Below are 20,694 nucleotides of genomic sequence, written 5' to 3'. Positions count from 1 at the left end.
GATTTGATTTGACATTTTTCATTGCGATATTAAACAGTAACTTTTTTGTTGCCAGCCTCTATTTATTGCATATGTTTTTTTTTTACTGACAATTAAATCTAAAATATCAGTCTTTTAAATTCAGATAAAGTGCTTACTATTTTGATCAATTACAACACATTCTAGTGATTCGCATAAATCCTTTGAATTTTTCCAGCCAAACTTTTGAAGCAGCATTTCACACATATTTAACAAATTTAGGTCTATTTTGAATATTAAGGAGACAGAACAAAATTTGGAATTAAGTATAAGAAGGTCACACACATTTAGGTTTTTTAAAAAGTAGTCCAAACCAAACTACATTTACATGTTAGAATCCAATAAGGTTGTGAGGGATATTTTAAAGAAAAAGCATGCATTGATTTCCGTAAAAACTCTAAATGATGACCGCTTTCAATAATTAGTTTTGAAAAATATTTTTGTCTTAACACAATCAGTTGTGATGTTTTATGGGCACAAATACGAATACAACTCAGTTTTATCGGCGTAAAAAAAAACGTATTGCACAAATGGGATACATTTCATCTGTTAATATCATCATAAAATCTGTTAAAACTCTTTTCCTTGATCACTATTTTTCAAGGACATAATTAGCCCTGCGTACAGTGCTGTGTGTAAGAGGACGCATTTGGTTGATAGATGTCCCCACCACAGCCCTGCGTACCTCCATAGACAAAGTCCGGGAGCGCACCGTAATTGGTGCGCAAGTTAAAAATAACTTTTAATAAGTAGTTTCCCAGCCGAAATCGGTTGAAATGGCGATAGTTATCCGTAACAAAAATTACAAAGTTATCTGAAACTGAAATGTCCTTAAATAACAACTAGTAAAGACAGACAAATTGTAAACCAGAGGGATTATCCACCAAACGCCGCCATTTTTAATTTCATTCACGCGAGAGAATGAGTTTGTTTTTAGGGCAAAGTAGCTGATTTCATCCACAACTGGACTCCGAACTGGGAGTTCTAGATATATCTGGTAATTGATCATCATTTTTGGTACCTGGGCATGTTATTTCATTAAACAAGTTATATTTTTCAAAGTCCCGGACTTTGTCTATGGAGGTACATGTACGCAGGGCTGTGGTGGGGACATCTATCAACCAAACGCGTCCCCGTACACACAGCACTGTACGCAGAGCTAGGACATAATAAACCATACTGCAAACTTCGAAAATAACGAATTATACAACCGAAAATATTTGGAAACTTTCAGTAGTACAACACATTATTCTAATTGGTTAATGGCACTCTTGACCTAACAGGTTAAAGGACACCATACTAAGTTCAACTTGTAATGAAGAAAACATGGCGGATATGATATCAATCAAGTGTTAAAAAACAGCAATGCTATTAGAGCTTATTTAAGTTATTTTTGTGTGTATATCTTTGGTATTAGATGATTATTCTCTAATACCACATTCCGTCAGTTCATCTATTTTTGTTTTCATTCGTTAAAGCCTATTACAGTGGAGCCTTTAGTCATTTAGTCAAAGAAGGAAAAAAATCTAAGGTGGGCGAAATTTTCGAGACCAAAAAACAGCACAATTGTGTGATCCGATCGAAATTTCAGAAGCCAATAAATTACGAAAACCTGATAAATAATTAGGTGATTAAATTTTAAAAGTATGCGAGATTTACAATGTATTAAATATACGCTTAAATTATTGTTATTACAGTTTGTGAATTAATAATAAGTTATATGAAATCAGAGAAGAATCTTATGTGATCATCGAACAATGCGAGCAATTCAACATTTGATAAGCATGAATGGTTGCACTGTCCTATGATAGATGAGATGATATTTTCAACTTTAAAAAATTTAATTTATATTGAATGGTTACCACAGCCACGTTATAAAAATGTTACAAATCATGTCTGATATGAAATTTATGAATCCCTACGTATGATCGTTGAGAAGTTTATCCCGATCTGCACATCAAAGCAATGCCGCCACTACTGATATGGAAGAGAGCAAATGTCATTTCATACACTGGCTGTACAATGCCTGTACTTGGTAAGCCGAAGCCTAAGCAAATAATACATAAAATGATTTCCATGAGATGTACTATATTATTTATATCAGTCAAAGTACCTTCATAGGTTATAGCATGGCGTAACCTACATTTTGTCTTCTCAGAAAATACAAATCGCATTTTTTTTTTTTTATCAATATTTTGAAAATTTTTATCAAGGCCTTAAAAGAATGAAAAATTATGTTCATTTGGTTAAAAATTAATACAAATATTATAGGAAAATAATGAAATTTTTCAAAATGTAGCAACAACATTTTGGCGGGAAATGCTACGGTGTTCTAAAGGTTAATATTAGTATATGTATATCAAAACAAAACATGTCACAACCAAAAGGTATATGATTAAAGGCAAGCAAATTAATAAGCAGGAGAATTCACAGAAATAAATATTTTATAACTGTAGAATAATTGAAATCTGAAAATGATCAGCTGCTTTTATTACCTAATCTGCAAACTTCAAAAGTGCATTCAAATAAAATAAAATCAGAATACAGAATGTAACATAGTTCATTATCTGAAACTCTGGTGGGAAGACGATAGAAAAAACTGTCATTTTTTTTTCTTTCAACTTTTAGATTTGAGTTTTTCTATAGTTTATTTACCCCCTCCTCTAATGGTCAACCCCCCAAAATTGAAAAATTTTTGTTGTAGTTTTTATTTTTTTTTTATTATGATTAAACAATACCACAAGAACAAGATATATGTTCCACATTTTATTAAATAATGTTTTTAATACATACATTAAAGGTTGATGTTGATCAACAAAACATGCTTTGAAACTGAAAACCCCCTAAAAATGTTTGAGACACAAGATTCCAACTGATAAGATGCAAAATCCTTTTTTTATTTAAAGTAAGCTTTTTAAAAATCGTTTGCCCAAGAGATTAAAGTGCAGGCATTACATGTCATAATGATGTATTGAGTGCCAATTTTTTAACAATTCTATTTTCAACTTCTTTTAACGAATCTCCTCGGAAATATTTGTTTTTTTCACCTAAACAAATCATATCTTACTCATTTATCACAGATAAAGTACGAAGACTGTCAACTTTAATCTATACTATTTGAGAAACTAGACTGGTAAATCTGTTAAAAGCTTCTCAGAACACCTAATACGTATTAAATATTTAAGCTTTATTACGGTTTGCTGGTCTCAAATGAATCCAAATGTATATGCGTGTAAATCCCTCCTCCCCCTCCCTACCCAATTATTCCTTATTCCTCGTCCATTTATTTCAACTTTATCTCATTGGAAACCGCAGTCAACTCACATGTAGGCGTTCTATAACAAAATAAACCAGTGATCAAGACATGGAATTTAAGGTGGAAATGTGGAGCCTAATTAATAATTTTTTTTAAGAAAATACATATAATTGTGCAAAATAGTGCAACGGGATGTTGGCGGAAAAACTTAAGATAAAAAAAAGAAATAACTGAACATATATCGTAAAGAGAAAATAGTTAGGATTAGCAAGTCTAGATATTGTATCAAAGTATTGTAATATCCCAATATTAATTAATATTTCAATAATAGATGACAGGCGATTGACAGATGATTGTCACAATGCATCAAGTTCAATGTGGATCCCATACAATGTATGGGAAAAAAAAGAAGTACAAAACTCTGTTGGTTGTTTGCTTGCTCAAGCTGGCTGCTTCATTTTAATGCAATAATTCCACGAAAACCTTATAGCAAGTGACATTTTTCAATAATTGATGAATAATTAGCCAATATATTGCACAGTTTTTTCAGCCTAGGGGGTACCAACATGTAAAATATTAATATATACCCAAGATATTACTAAGGTTAACACAGATGTCGAGAATCAAGTCTAGGGTCAGGGGTCAAGAGACTCTGGTATAACCTCAGTACGAGACAGGAATCTTGAAAAAAACATCCCGATGTGACCCCTTTTAGAATAAAAATAATCAAATTATGCGTAACACGCAATCCCATCAAGTTGCTTTTAATATACTTTGTTAAAAGTCACTTAAAATAACTAATTATTATCGGGTTTTTCCTAAAAACAGCATTAAAAGTTGGGAACAAAAACAGAGTATGAATAATGAAAAGTAGAATCTGAGAGGATATTTGATTTAAATTGAACTATCATCAGTCTGTCTAGATAGCAACACAGTTTCCAAAGATGCAATGATGAAATAATGTACAGTATTCATTCTATTAGTACAAATGTAGTGCATACAATTACATAAATTATTTGTCTACAATCAAAATATGTTATTAATAAATGGAATTTTTAGTTATGTGCACCCCTAATGTGGCAATTACGGTATTGAGAAACAGACCACTTTATTCACACTTAATTTTAAACAGTTTCAGGTGATGTATGGTCTATCATTTTCTCTCTGGCTTTTTTTTTTGTACATTTGAATTGATGAATACTGAACCAAAATTACCTGTATGATACAAACAGTGAAAAGAAAAGGTGACATGTCTGTTAACATGGCATATATTTATCATAATAATAATAATTCATTTGGAATAAAATTCTAAAAAGTTTCTAGCGCTGTTTATACATGTATGTGCATAGCATACATGTATACATCCTTAATACTGTTTTACACTCTGTGCATTCATTGGCTACCTCCAAAGTCATACTGGCTCATCATTACAAGTACCTAAAAAATTGTTTAAAAATGGCAAAGAAATGCATGGAACAAAATAGCGTTAATGCAGTTTAAAAGTGTAATGGCCTCTACACGACTTTGTGTTCAATATGAGATTGACCCATAGCAATGTTTATAACACATATATAATACACAATATTTTCCCAACGTGCAAACACACACTGTGTTGTAACCATTACTTTTAATATATGTACATTAAATCAATTCTTCTCCATCTATGACAAGTCAACATATAATTAATGATAATTACAATCCATTTGTAACTGTCAGTATTGTGTTAACAACGTATGTCACTACATGTACCCTATATGCTCCACCCTTAATCTCTCAATAAACCACACAGCAGTGAGTCAGTAATCAGAGCTTATTGCATGCACTAAGTGCCAAAACATGTATCTTATGTAGCAGGGACAGACTATTACAATGTACTCGTAAACTACAGTACCTGTATGAAGATAAGAAATATACATTACCTCGTACATCTTATATGCGACTTCCCACAGCTCAATTCTTTACAGGGCGGTGGTCATCGCGCAGTGCATGTTCCAATTTCATGTACACAAACGTTGTATTTTAAATGATATGGGTGCCATAATGAACAAAGCGGTGTGACGACCACCGCCCTGTAAGGCCAATCTTAATAACAGATAGTACCGGTAACTGTGTTTTAGAATGAGTTTGGAGCTTTGTGGTTTTGTTGTTGTTTTCTTGTTGTTTTGTTATGTATCTTTTCTAAGAGATACAAATTAAGAAATAATTATTGTTATTATATTATAAAATAATAAATAATCATTATAATTACAATTGTACACAGTTTCAGTTTGTGTTGATTTTTGTTATATGATTCTTGATGTGGTGCACACGGAAACAGTTTTATAATAAAACGTTCCTCCCCAATGTCATGTGTTGATCATATAGATGCTAGTTACAGGAGGATGTCAATTTCCACTTGTCTGATTTCATTTCCTGTTCATAAGATGTACGTACTCTATACACTGTACATGTAGGTGAACACCCAGTAGAAAGTATTTACATAAAAGATGAGTAATCGGTTGGTAATATCAAAAATTTCGTTTCACATTATAGCAATACACTTGATGATTTTTACCTTTAAAAACATAGCCTTTATTGATTTAAAAAATAATACGGAACAAAATGCCACAGGCTGATTTGTTTGATACTGCATGTCTTTTATATGGAAATTGACAAGATTAAAATCTTGGATTCTGAGTGATTGTAATGACGGTTGTTGGAATTAATCACTGCAATGTGGTTTTAGAGATTCGGAATACATGTTGAACCTATCTAGACCATGACCTTGGAACACAAGGAAAGGATTATGGAGATAATCCTGCGTTATCCATATCATAACAACCCACCCAATCGCAGCGCAATGCATGAATTGGATGAGGAGAAAACACCATTATATACATGTACATGTACAAGATGTGAGTGTGAGCTCTATCAGGGAAATAATCAAATTAATATGTTTTTACATTCTTCATCTATTCTATGCTTTATTGTAGTTTGTTTACGATCCCATTTTGTCATGATTTAACTATACAGTGATGTCAGTGACGTATATCTCAATTGTGTTAACAGCACCTTAAATGTTTTGATAGTGAATTTAACATCACATATAATGATTTATGCCATGCTGTTTTATGGCTGACAGAGTAAAATGTTGGTAATATTATTTCGTTATTATTGGTATTATTATTAATTTTATTCATTTATGGAATTCTGCACAGCTGAAAAAGCTGTTTGCCCGATGAGCCTCAACAGCGCATAGCAATGACATAGAGTATTTATTCAAATATGAACGATGATACGTTAGGGTTACGTTTCGTTAAATATGTGGTATGTGATTTCAAATGAAAATTTGTATGAGGTGCATGGGACCAATTTCAAACAGGACACAGAGTGACGAATGTGGTGTCTTAAAGATGGCAGGTAGAGATTAATTTATTCACTGAGTTCTTATTGACTAATTGGCTTTATAAATATACTGTAAAACTGATTGACAACTTACTGTTTAATTGCCAAATGTAAAAGATTTTCTGAGGTCCCTGGCAGTGATTTCTTTTAATCTCAATTAACAAAGATGAACTTTGACCCAGTTGGCTTTCGCTAATATTTCACCAGTAGCATGCAAATTATGTACAGCAGTATATTAAATTATGTCACTTTCACCACCAAACAGCCGAGACTAATTTCATGGAATATCCCTCATTTCATGGAAATTTTAAAAATCAGGAAAATATACTGTTTATATAGCTTTATAAAGCATATGTTATAATTGGTGTATTTCAGTTCGCTGTTTGGACACTTTCATGATTTGTCATATGTTACCCTCTGTGAAGTTGATAATTGGCTAAGAAACGCAATGTTGTACGAGTCACCATGGCAACAAACATGTTATCTTTAGTTGTGTAATCCCAAACAGCGTACCGAACAGAAGTGAAGACTAAGCAGAACACGCTATGCGTGCCACAATCCCGAGTGTAAAATACAAATTAAGTTGTTGAAACAAAACGGAAAACTTAAATTCATTTGAAGGTACTTGTACATAGTGAGATCACTGACTATAGGGAAAAAGAAATTGGAATTTCTTGGCTGACCTGATTGTAGACGATAACAATCAGCAATTCTTTTTCTTGTTCTTTTATTTTTAAAATAGATATGATTTCAAAACTGGTCATCTTTTACTTCTTCACCGGGGTCCTAAAGACAGGATTCACAGTAACTTTCGTAAAATGTTATCACCATAAACACACTAAAAGTAGGTTTTGATGATTCTCTATTTTTGTCAATGTTTACAGCATACAAATGTACAAGTACTAGGTGTTTATTAAAATAATTATGTTCGAGAACTAGAATGGGAACGCTGTAACTTATTTGGTCAACTAGAGGTGAATGTACGTGGTGTCTTGTCAAACCAAAGACGTTGCTGCAGGTCGAATCATGCATAAAAAAATCAAGGCGGAAATTGCTTTGCCTCGAGAGCTTACATAGAGAGCTTGACCTACAGTCTGTAAATTCTAAATGTAGGTAAATAATATTGTAATAAAATGTGCATATTTCATACATTGTAACAGTGTTGTAGAACTAATTTTACAATTTTATTTTCCCAAAAGAAACGTTTCCCTCTAATCTGGCACATGGTGAATTAAAATTGTTATTTGCATAATTGTCAAGCAAGCACCCCCCTCTCTAAAAAACATGCTTCCTGGAGCTGAGTATCCTGAGCGCTAAGTCAGACGAGTATGGTAAATGTGTTAATTTTGATACGCATCTACATGTATCATTTACATACCGGTAAATAAATGTACTACTGACAGTATGATTGTGACATCCCTGCCACCCTCTCCAAACAACTTACTATGTACCAGTGAAAGAAAATTTTCGAGAACGAACATCCGGGCATTTTCTCTTCCTGGCAACCACAACTCATGGAAAACAGAGGTCGAAAACTCTCACAAAAACTGTACTTTGTGCTAGTTGTTGAGACTCCTCTGAGCAGTGAAACGAGATTACCCCCACATACATGTCCAACATATATAAATTTGATTGTTCAGGATTGTCTCTGTTAATTTTTTTGCACTGTTTTCTAGATTTTAGCTGTTTTCACCAGTTCGTGCAGAGCCCATAGAAATGCATGATACAGTGGCGCACATCTTAGCAACATACAATATTTCGTGATGTAGATTCGCCCCTCGAAAAGTGCCATATGGGCTGTGGTCATAATTGAACATACATGTACAACAACGTGAATGTATGATCAGGAAGACAGACAGAGACATTATACACTTGCTAGAATGCACAAGCCAGCTTGATTGAAATTGTTTATCATATCATATATTATCATATCATTGAAAACTTATTGTATACCAATAATGCGTGGAATAGAGTAGTGAATAAATATGTTTATTATGCACATTTTGCTTAGATTGCCTTAATAATAAGTTTGTATTGACAGGATTTAACCAGACCAGAACCGACAACAAATGAGTAACTGAATTTTACTGAGTGCACAGCTCTAGTCACAATACATTACAGAACAATCAAACCAAGTCGGTGAATTACGCTATCCTGGGAGGAGTCAATTGCCTGGTAATGTACGCTACAAGGCTTCCCATTATAGTGCTAATAATACAACGTCAGTAACCGACAACTCAGTAGGACTACGTGCAGATATGTCCAGCTGTCAAAATAGCTTATTGATGGAAAATCTTCAATAACATACGCACATGGCGCTGTCAAATTAATATAATTATCATTGGACACTGAAAGCATTTTGCATACTGTAAAATACTTTATTTTAATAGCTGGAATTAATTTTCGCTGAAAAGACTTTTCGGGTATGGAATTTATTTTCACTGATTTTTGATGAGTTGAATGTAAAATATGAGAACAAAAGTATATTCGCTGGATTTTATTTTCACTGGATCATTCCTTCAGTGAAAATAGCGAAAATTAATTCTAAGTGAAAATAAAGTATTTTACAGTATATATATATAATATTCTAATATACTGTATGCGCTAGACATATTTTTAATTCAGCAGGGAAATGACATATTTCTAAATATCTCATAATGAATAATTAAAATTGTAATTTCTACTGATCGTATCACTATTGAAAGTATGATGATAAAAGTGGTGGAAACGCTAGATCTCTGGAGGCTAATTCATAAGACAGACAGAATTAACACAAGACAGACGGAGACAGAATTAAAACTGACTGGCACGTCATATTAAATATGTTTGCTCTTATTGATGCATATAGTCAGAATTGTATTGCTTAAGAGGATCATGGATGGAAATGAAATCAGATGATTTAATTCTCTGAAAGGTAAATTTCTTATGCACGCTATGTGTGCATTGACCAATGTTGTTGTCGTCATATTTACGTCGTCATAGTTATATGTATAAAGAATTCTGTTCTAGCTTGAGTGTTTATCTTTACTATGATTTAAATTCAAATAACGTAAATATTTATGAATATTTCAATTCCCAATACCCTGATGAACAAATGTATATAATCTATCATCGCCATCGTTAAAGGTGAAAAATATAAATAATGTGAAATACTTTATTTTAGCTGGAATTCATTTTCGCTGAAAAGACTTTTTGGTTGTTTTGTATGGAATTTATTTTAACTGATTTTTGGTGAGTTGAATGTAAAATATAGGAAAAAATGTATATTCACTGGATTTTATTTTCACTGAATCATTCCTTCAGCGAAAATAGCGAAAATTAATTCCAAGCGAAAAATTAGTATTTTACAGTATCTTATACCCCAAATGCCCAACAAACTTAATATGTCAAAATTTCTAGTAAATTTCTATTAATCAAGTAAATTAAAATTAAACAAAAAACGTATTGAAAGACATAATTTTGGCACTTAATAATAAACATAGGAAATTGATTTCAGGGTTTGAGTCATTCATTACACGTAAAACTATTGTACAAACTTCAATTCCAATGAAAGAATAATTTCCCTGCCACATTTTTATATGTATTTTATAATTTCTTTGTTAGTTTTGGTACAAATGACACAAATTTCCCATTGGCATTTAGGTCAATGATCAAGTTAACCTTTAAGCAACATTGTCAATTTTTAGCACCATTTACAAATTGATTTTGTAGTCTGTTCCTCCCCACATGAAATTTTGATAAAAAATGACAAATCTTTTGATCAAAAACTGAAAGCAATATCCTGAACTGTTTTTATGGTCGAAAATAATGACAAAATTCAGTGGGGTACATACAGAATCAAGGACTTGCAGTAAAATACCATCTTATTAAGATCTTAGTTTTGGATTTTTTTTTAAATTTTTTTTTGTATAAAATTAAAGTTAACTTAATTTTATTTTATTTATTTTACTTTAATATATTTTGATCTATTATTTATTTGTTGATAGTTTTTTAGTTTTGGTAATTGTAAATCCAACAAGAGGATAGTTAAAAAAATACCAAATCATATAAAGTATATACCAAAAACATAAAAAAATACAAAATAATAAAAAAAGTATAGAAGAAGTAAAATAAATATATAAAATAAATACATGCCGTACAATATATCTGATTTTAATTAGATTGAGTAAAGTACAGACAGACCTCGGAGTGTAGTGTTTGATTAAAACAGTAGTGAATTACGGAAATCCCTAGTGTACAACCTTCTGATCTAGAACATGGGAGAAATACTGCCTATCAGCAATTTTTGAGGATTGAACTAAAGCCCTTGAACTTAATAGTACAATGCACCTCTAAACAATTGCTATAATCTATACATATATAATAAGAAGTAAAAGTAAAATAAATATATAAAATAAAATAAAATAAAATAAAATAAAATATAAAATAAAATAAAATAAAATAAAATAAAATAAAATAAAAAAAAATAAAAAAATATATAAAATAAAATAAAATAAAATAAATACATGCCGTACAATATATCTGATTTTAATTAGATTGAGTATAGAACAGACAGACCTCGGAGTGTAGTGTTTGATTAAAACAGTAGTGAATTACGGAAATCCCTAGTGTACGACCTTCTGATCTAGAGCATGGGAGAAATACTGCCTGTCAGCAATTTTTGAGGATTGAACTAAAGCCCTTGAACTTAATAGTACAATGCACCTCTAAACAATTGCTATAATCTGTACATATACAATGCACACATACGTACATTCATGAAATAGAAAAACATAAAGTATCCAATACTAGTATTGATTATTGAAAAATCAATGCCTCCTCATAGCACTAGTTCAGCTGCAAAAAACCACACCTTCATGTATTGCCAACATCCTAAATGGATTTGATAATCATCAATCAAAACTTTTTCTTGCAGACAGTTAATGGGCGTTTGATAAAACAGAGAGCATATTGACTAATCAATTACCATATTTAGATCTCTCATCCACTGACGCACCTTGTCTTTTCTGACACCAAAAAAAATGGTATTAAATTATTTATCATTATTATTATTTAGTTTCCCAAATATCTAAACCTACAAAACAGTTCTGATAAATATTATTTCAGGAAAATTGAGACTCCATTGTAAATATTTACTGAAGATTTCCAAGGGTGTTAATATGTCTGACAGCTGTATTAAACATAGCAAAACTATTACAACCTTGTCCATAGCAAGCCTAGATAAAATAACAAATGTATGGATGGAAAACAAACTAACCAAGCATGGCAAAGGTGAATATAAATGTCCTAAAATGATGCAATGATATAATATCTCAGCATTTTGCGTGGAAAATATATTAGAAAAAAAATCACCATAATTACATAAAAAAAATATTTAATAATCATGTTTCTCAAATAATACTACATGTACTGTACACTCCTCATGGAATAAAATAACTTGGATTGTATGAAAGTTCTTGAAAAATAATAGTTCAGCAACATTAACATTGTTGTATCTAAAAAATATTAGTCAATTATTACTACATATACTGTATTAATCTCAATGATCCTTACAAAATAATATAGCATGTATTGCGAAAAAAGTTCCTAAATAATAATGCAGTAATATATTTAAGCAAAATAAAATACTAGCCAGATTTGAAAAAAAACAGGAAAAACTGCACTACTTTTTTTAATTTACACTCATAAACTATCGGTTAAACTACACTTATCTAATTGACAGATCTGGCAAGCATATTATTGGTAAATCATTATCAGCAGCATAAATATCTTCATTTTGTTCACTTACTTCTATGTCTAAATTTCAGTCAAATTTTACTCCATATCTTGAAAAATGCACTAGGTAATTACACTAAAATTGAACTTGGTTGACATCGCATAGTGACTGATAACATTTCCAGATTTTAAGATGATCAGATAAAAAAAAGATAGTTTTAAATGGCATTAAATGAATATCTTGAAAAATTTCAAAATTTGTATTCTATGCTTCTAAACACAGAGAAAATCTACTTATCCAGTTGTGACTAGTAGATTCAACAATTATTTAAAGGAATCCCTCTGTATGTATTTTTCATTCATCTGAACATACACATGTATCCAAAGAGTATGTGATTTTTGATGATGAAGTTTGATGACAATGGCAATATCAAAATAGAGTCCTTACTGTTTTCAGACTTAAGAGTGGTGCTTTATTAATTATTTTCTAGAATAATATATCACACTTTTTATTCAAAATTTACGGGCATTTTTTTTGATAAACTAATTAGAGTATGTGATTTTTGATGATAAAGTTTGATGACAATGGCAATATCAAAATAGAGTCCTTACTGTTTTCAGACTTAAGAGTGGTGCTTTATTAATTATTTTCTAGAATAATATATCACACTTTTTATTCAAAATTTACTAGCATTTTTTTGATAAACTAATTAGAGTGTGTGATTTTTGATGATGAAGTTTGATGACAATGGAAATATCAAAATAGAGTCCTTCCTGTTTTCAGACTTCAGAGTGGTGCTTTATTAATTATTTTCTAGAATAATATATCACACTTTTTATTCAAAATTTACGAGCACTTTTTTTGATAAACTAATTAGAATAATAGAACAGATTTTTTCCTTGATCACCAAAGTCAACTGTCTTTCACAAAATCTTTCATAATTTTGCCTGTAGTCAAAGAAAAATTTGAGGAAAATACAGAAAAATGTTAGGACAGATCATGGTGAACGAGAAACTGCAAAAAAAGTTGAGTGGCCCAATGTCACATTACATATACAAGTAAAACAGCAGTCCATTCTATTTTTCTAACACCTCAGGAATGATGTTGACAAGACTACTAGCCATGCCTGCAAAAAGCTGCCACAACCACTTCAGTTTCCTCCTCAGCGGTAATTGGCAAAGTACGTAAGTAATCAGACACATTGATCAGCATGCGACTGAACTCATATTGATGTACAACAATGATGCATCAAGTTAACTCCATATGATGGAATAAGTATGTTGAGGTGTTCAATCATTATCAATGTCACACACAGCTGTTTAGTTCATCGATCGTTACTTTTGACAAATGGCTTCCTTGAATCTATTTTGACATTTTCTCAGAAACTCGTATTAACTGCATGCAATATCTGGGAAATTAATTGAAACCAACAAATGTCCAAAGAGCAAATGATGAATATAAAGGTATATTAATTATTAAAATTAATATCAAGTGAAGGTTTTTTTTAATTATTTTTATAGCAGCATTAAAACGTTATTACCAGACATTAAACAAATTTAGGCCATTATTAGTTTAATTTTATTTTGTGAATATGCTGTATTTATTCTATTAGTAGCCCCTAAATTTACGTGAATTACACATGTGTTTCTAAGGTCAAAATAAGCGATATTTTTATAATTTAGTAAACAACAAATGTGATTTTTAATATATATACATTGTATGCTTCAAATGTAGACATGCTTCTAATAGAGTAAATGTGGTACACAACTATTAACCTTATTAATTTGTAAAATTCAACATGACATTCAAAAGGTAAGTATTGTGATAACTGGAAATTGTTAAGTAAGGGGGGGGGTAGGAGGGGGCTGAATGGGGTAGGAAATACAAAAAGGCTTTTAGTGCACACATGCGTGTGAGATATGACGTCATCCTCCCTATCCACAATCTAAATAACCTCACCTACTGACGGGGGGGGGGTTACACATGATTTTTGTAACAGTAGAAATATTCAAGTGTTAATTTTAGTGAATTAGCAGGACAAAGTTTGTGACATCAAAGTCACTTTCAAGTACATTGCTGGGAGAGTGAAATGTTTGAATGTTATTCTTATATCGTAATCTTTTGAAATAAACACTTTGTGAAATTTTTTTTCATGCATGCATTTAGATCGTATTGTTAAAAAGATAAGATAAGAAGCCGTTAATTATTCATGTTATCATACATGTATGTTGTACAAGCAAATAAATGAAAACATAGCATAATTATTACAACCTTGTATCTTGTATCTGATCTGAAAAACAACATGACATTCAGCAAGGTTAAATAATGTCCAATGTATGTACCAAGTCTGAACAAAATCCATCCATAAACAACTGAGATCTGGTTTCGGAATGCCAGAAATGCTTGATTTTGACAATTTTTCAGCACAAAAATGGCTGCCATACGAACATCTTGAATCAGCTCATGAAACAGATTGGTGTGCATATGTATAATATTATGCATGATGTATGTGTTAAGTTTAAATGTAATCGGTTCCAGCACATCCAGGGTATATGTCCAGACACACACATTAATGCACAAACACATGGACACAAACACTGAGGTCAATCCATGAGTGCCCCGTTTTCAGACTGCATACTAGTACTATATAATGTAAACAACATAACGTTCCACTCATCTATAAATGATTTCAAAGAGCATATACTAACATTTGGTACTCATTATCAGCAGTATAAATGTCTTCATTCTGTTCACTTATTTCTACATCTAACACATTCCAATTTCACCCAATATCATGAAAATTACAATTGCTAGTTATACACCAAAATCAAACTTGGTCAAGATCTCAAACTGGTTAAATATAGTAGACAAGTTTGAAAGAGATAAAAACTGTTTACAAGACAGTGAGAACAGACATTTTAGTCAATGCAAGAACAAAATTCAGCAAGAACTCTCATATTAAACACTTCATCTTTTGAGTATTTAAATTTTATATACTCATTTAGCAAAAATTAAATTGCAGGAACCCACAATAAAACAAATACAGCCAATTCCTGTTAGCTATGAGTCAATATTTGCGAAAAGGTGTTTCCATGGAAATCATTGAGTACAACTGTATCTGCATGACTTCCTTTCTTTCATCTTTCATTTGTGAATGTATGATACTAGTAGCTGAAAATAACTATTTTTCTCACGGAATAAAAAACACTTAAAGTGTGCAAGTTAATTACTTCAGTGGCTGTAAAAATGTTGGGCATCCTGGTATTATCTTACATCAATGCACTCTAGTTTTGCAACTAATATTACATGTGGAAACATTTTACGAAACCAAGGTAACCAATACCCATTTTCAAACTTTAGCATTTACAACTGTTTGTGACAGATTATTATATCAGCTGTCGTAATTTATGAATAAAACATTATTTGACATGTGTGGTCTAGAACTTATATCAGTTCCAATTCATATAAATTTCTCAGAATACTAGTATAAATTAGAGTGAATATTAAAACCGCTTTAAATACAGTTTTTAACTTTTGAGTTTATAGATTTTAATTCAGAGATATGGATGAGAATATTTTTAATTAGCATATTTCACAAAAAAACGATGGATCATGTACATGCATTTAATGAAATAGTACATGTATTTAATGAAAATATATTATAACCATGTTTCATTTCAGCTATAACCATTGTGCCATGAGTTGCTCTAAATTTCAGAAACCAGGAAAATTGGTTTTCAGCAGTCTTATAGTGAAAAAATTACAATTATTTTTAATTTCCGTCAAAGCTTGAAATATTGATCCTGTTTAATGCTAAGCTAAGATGAGAATTGGGTACATTTCCATGAATTCACATCACAGCTCATAGCCTCTCAATTTTCAATCGACAATTGCATTTGCTTTTAATTTGAATGAAAAACAATTCATATCGATTTTTTTTCCTGTGCTCAGATTGCAAATGATAAGTTGTGGATCGAGTTTCCATGTTATATTTGTTTAAAAAAGCTATATTTGTTGCAATGTTCTGTTGGAGCAGTACATCATCATGAAAATTACTGCTCATTATAAATGCATTATTCCACTTCTCTCCTTTACTGCAGAATTCTGCAAGGTCAGGAAATGCTATGTAAATATATAGGCCCACTTTGCACATAAAAAAGATGTCCACGAACGTAGTACAATGCAACATTTAAATTTATATTCTCTAGTTTACTGATCGGAAAAAAACACACATTTATCTGTGGATGCGAGTGAGTTTTAACACAGATAAAGCGTCAATGGTTATGCATGCATTCAAATGAGGTATGAATAATCATATGTATGTAAGCTGAACACGATGCATTGTGACAACTATGTAGTTTTCAATATACTAAACAATACACATGGCTTGTCTTCAAGCAACTTCAAAGTCTCTAATTTCAAAGTCAAAATTTCTAACAATGCCTTTAGCCTGAATTGAAACTGAAAAGGAAATACGCAATCATCTTGGCCTTGCAAAAATAAATAAATCATTCTATACTACATATTAAAGTACATGTTCATTGCAGGTGTTTCCATGTAGCAACTTTGCATACAAAGCTAAAATTACAAAAAATACATAACCTAAATTACATCCTTTCACATATTATTTTGAAATACACTGGGAATGGAAGTGGGGAGGGGGAGGGGTTCTTATTATTACTTAGTGAATGGCTATATTCTTGGCATTGGATGTCAGCTGCTTCCCATCATGCAGTAATGTACTACAGATATAATTAGTAAAGCGATTCAGGGGAACATACAACATTATTATGATGGTTTGACAATAACATTTGTATTTAGTTATTCAGACATCACTGGTACATGTTTAATTAGATACCAGTAAATATCGATCAAATTTATTTCAATGCGCATGTATATATATGTACCATTAAATGTAACTAAAATAAACACTTAAACTAATAGTCATGCTTTATGAATACTGATGCTGCTCTATTAGTTGTGCACATAAACCTAAAATTCCATTTTATGTATACAGTATCACTAAAATACAACTTATTTTGACACAATACTAACAGAGCAAATACAATATGTGTTGTATTGAGTACCTGGATTCATGATTTATAAAAGTCATTGCAGAAAACAGGAAATGCTTTACAAAAGCTGCAGGTCTTAAAATAAACGTGAACACTTGTTATGTGAATTTACTTAAATTGTCGTTAACGTACCCAACAGTAGCAGACACCAAAATGAATATGTTTGTGAACCCAAGACCTTTCCCTGAGCACACCTACCATAACTCGCAAGCAGGGGAGAAAGTGTCTCCCAGCTGAGCAAATTCTCTCGTCTAATAGCTCTTAGTGAAAACCCTAGAACGAAATATTAAATTTTGAATGTACAACAATATAATTGCAAATAGCAAAAACAAATATTTTAATTTATTTTTTTTCAAGTTCAGTGCTTTCCAAATATTCTGACCTCACTATTTTTTTTTCTAACACTGTTTCCATATTGGCTCAAACACAACGAACAGCATAATCCCGGGCAGAGATTTGTTTTTTTTGTTGCCATATTTTGTTCAATTTTCTAATTTTGTACTAGGTGGATGTAGTTTGTCATTGGCTTGATCCTGAATTTGTAAAGATTTAAGATAATTGTATAAAAAAAATATGGAAAATTTTGCAGGTAATTTTGTGATGGGTAACAAAGACTATCTGATAAATATATTTCAGTTTTCATGAAAACTGTCTTAGTGGTGACCCATTCTGTTTTGATCATTAATAAAACCTAAAACCTGTGAAATTTCATCATTTTAAATTTGAATTTTGATAAGCACTCTTCCTGCATAGAGCAAATTCACCGATTTCAAGTATTGAGCCTTGTCTTTTGAAAACGATTGGAAAGCTTGAAATTGCTCTCCTGAATAGTGATAAGGGGAAGCTGTGTGATGAATAAAACCTCTTTAAAATGGTGTGAATCCACAGAGTGATAATTAGCTTATCTGGGTCTTGATTTTGGCGAGTGATAGGCGAGCAGGCGTAGTGATCACTCTCCTTTTAACAGACAACATGTGATGACGTATATTGTATTCACATCCCCAACAGATTTCCACGCAGATAACCTGATGTGCTCTCACCAATAACACTGCAGCACCTCATCCAGGATGATGACAATTAGCCTTGTGCTACCAGCCACTTCCTATTTGTCAGAAGTCTTACTATTTAAGTTACTGTAGAATACTTTATTTTCGCTTGGAATTTATTTTCGCTATTTTCGCTGAAGGGATGATTCCGTGAAAATAAAATCCAGTGAATATACTTTTTTTCCTATATTTCACATTAAACTCATGAAAAATCAGCGAAAATAAATTCCAAGCAAAACGCCTAAAAAGCCTTTTCAGCGAAAATTAATTCCAGCGAAAATAAAGTATTCCACAGTAGTATACCATATAGTAGTTTCAAGGTGGAATGTCAAACAGTCTGTACACTCAGGGAGTACAGTTTGATGAGTTAAAAGCACTGTACACAAAATGTGTTTGTTATAGACAGGAGCGTGCAGACTGAGACAAGCTAACAATGGCAAACAAGGTACAGTAACTAAATTCAAAGAAACTATTGATAGTACAGTTCAATTTGCTTTAACACATATGTAAACAGCATACAGGGTTTCAATCATATCATCTACAATACTAGTGTATTGAATTGATCGTAAATGTACCTGTTATATTGGTTAATAAACAATTTTTTTTTTCTTTACTCAAATACGGTTTTATTTTATGCTGTTATTGACAAAGCCCAGATAAAAATACATAGTCATATGCTACTTTACGTACAAAACACGAGTTAAACAACCATAAAAAGGGTGATTTTGAAGCCTTTGATTTCTATCATGAAAAGGATCATCATATTTCAAAATTTTATGTAGTTATGAGTACATGTACTTATTTTTGTTAAATTAGGAAATTGATGAATACTATTTATATTTTATATTTTTACACATTCCTAGAAAAAATGTTCAAAAATGTTTTTTGTATTTTTCTAGGCGTTTTTTTCTCCCATAAAAATATTTCATAAACCGTAAACAAACGAAAAGCTGATGTGTCCAAGTCAATAATTATTGAAACAAAAAAACTGCGATATATTTTTCGTCCCTTATCAGTATTAATATTATTTTGATTGAATACACACACACACAAATAGTACACAAAAAACACCACATCAAATAAACTGCAAACAGATGTTCTTCTATTTACTGTTGAAGTTCAAGGAGGTGGATTTTACCATGAGTATTCTCTATTTCTTAGACTGGAGTGTCAATGATTGTCAAAACACACTATGTATTGTATAGCAAGTTTATCTAAACTCATCAATCAACAAGAAAAACTGACAATGCAAGGTGATAAAATTTGGATAATGCCTTTTAGGATGATCCCAAGTCAATACCATAATTTGAGAAAACAATCCATAAAACACATTTCCGAAGATTGTTTAGTTCGTTTCCAAGGCAACATTTAGTTGATTGCGAAATGTCAACTAATGGATATATTTTTATATCTTCACGATTGGGCAATCATGTCATGAACATCTTTGAACTTAGGTCACTCCTAAATTTACGATGATATCTTCACCAGTCAACTTCGAGCCGGTATAAAATGATAAGAGAAAGTCGCGTTCGACAAAATAACATGCGTCATTAAACCAGAGGAGAGAAACATATTTATGTATATTTCATTGTGAGCTACAGACAGTAATATCAAAGTCATATTTTTAAGCAACAAAACTTGAATGGTAGTCGCCACATTATTTATACCGTTAAGGGACTGTGGTATAACCATATATATACCTTAGAAAACAAAGGTCTATTTTATAACAACTGCGCGGCATGATATTTTAAATTAAATTAAAACAAATCAAATACTTTTTTTGTAATCATCAAGCGCAAAACAAGTGTGCTAGAGACTCCACTATCTCTTTCCAATGGTGGGTACGTACTTTTTTCCAGTGATGAACTAGTAGTGCGTATTTGTGTTCAAGGTGAAAACGGCGACCTGGGAACAATTACATAATTTTGACGAAGCCCTCAGAGGCATACACCAACACCAACAAACCGACAACGCTTTTGTGAATTATCGAAATATGTTCATAGAAATAATTACTTACTCCGTAATTCTCGGGTCCAAATTACCAATCCACAATCGATGATCACCACCAGTTGCCGTAGTCGCCTCAGCCATTCTATCCGTGCCACAAGGAATTGATTCACATTCGTGCTGTTCTCGCAAAGAGATGTCAACGTTCTGTACGTAAATTCTGCGTGCCCGCCATGTTTTCTATTGACAAGC

The 20,694-nt window shown here is 31.7% G+C and overlaps 1 protein-coding gene across 1 annotated transcript in view; it reads right to left on the bottom strand.

The window, feature by feature from the left end:
• Nucleotides 1–20,694, bottom strand: part of LOC102808120 (putative RNA-binding protein 18) — a 68,008-nt gene extending 47,314 nt beyond the window's left edge. The window contains exon 1 of the mRNA XM_006823884.3: nucleotides 20,513–20,694. Coding sequence (XP_006823947.1) covers nucleotides 20,513–20,586 — 74 coding nt within the window. The 5' untranslated portion in view covers nucleotides 20,587–20,694. The remainder of the gene's footprint in view (nucleotides 1–20,512) is intronic.

This window comes from Saccoglossus kowalevskii, chromosome 1, assembly GCF_978046115.1.
Source record: "Saccoglossus kowalevskii chromosome 1, keSacKowa6.1, whole genome shotgun sequence".
In the NCBI taxonomy this organism is placed as follows: Eukaryota; Metazoa; Hemichordata; class Enteropneusta; family Harrimaniidae; genus Saccoglossus; species Saccoglossus kowalevskii.
This window is presented reverse-complemented; position numbering and strand designations above follow the sequence as displayed.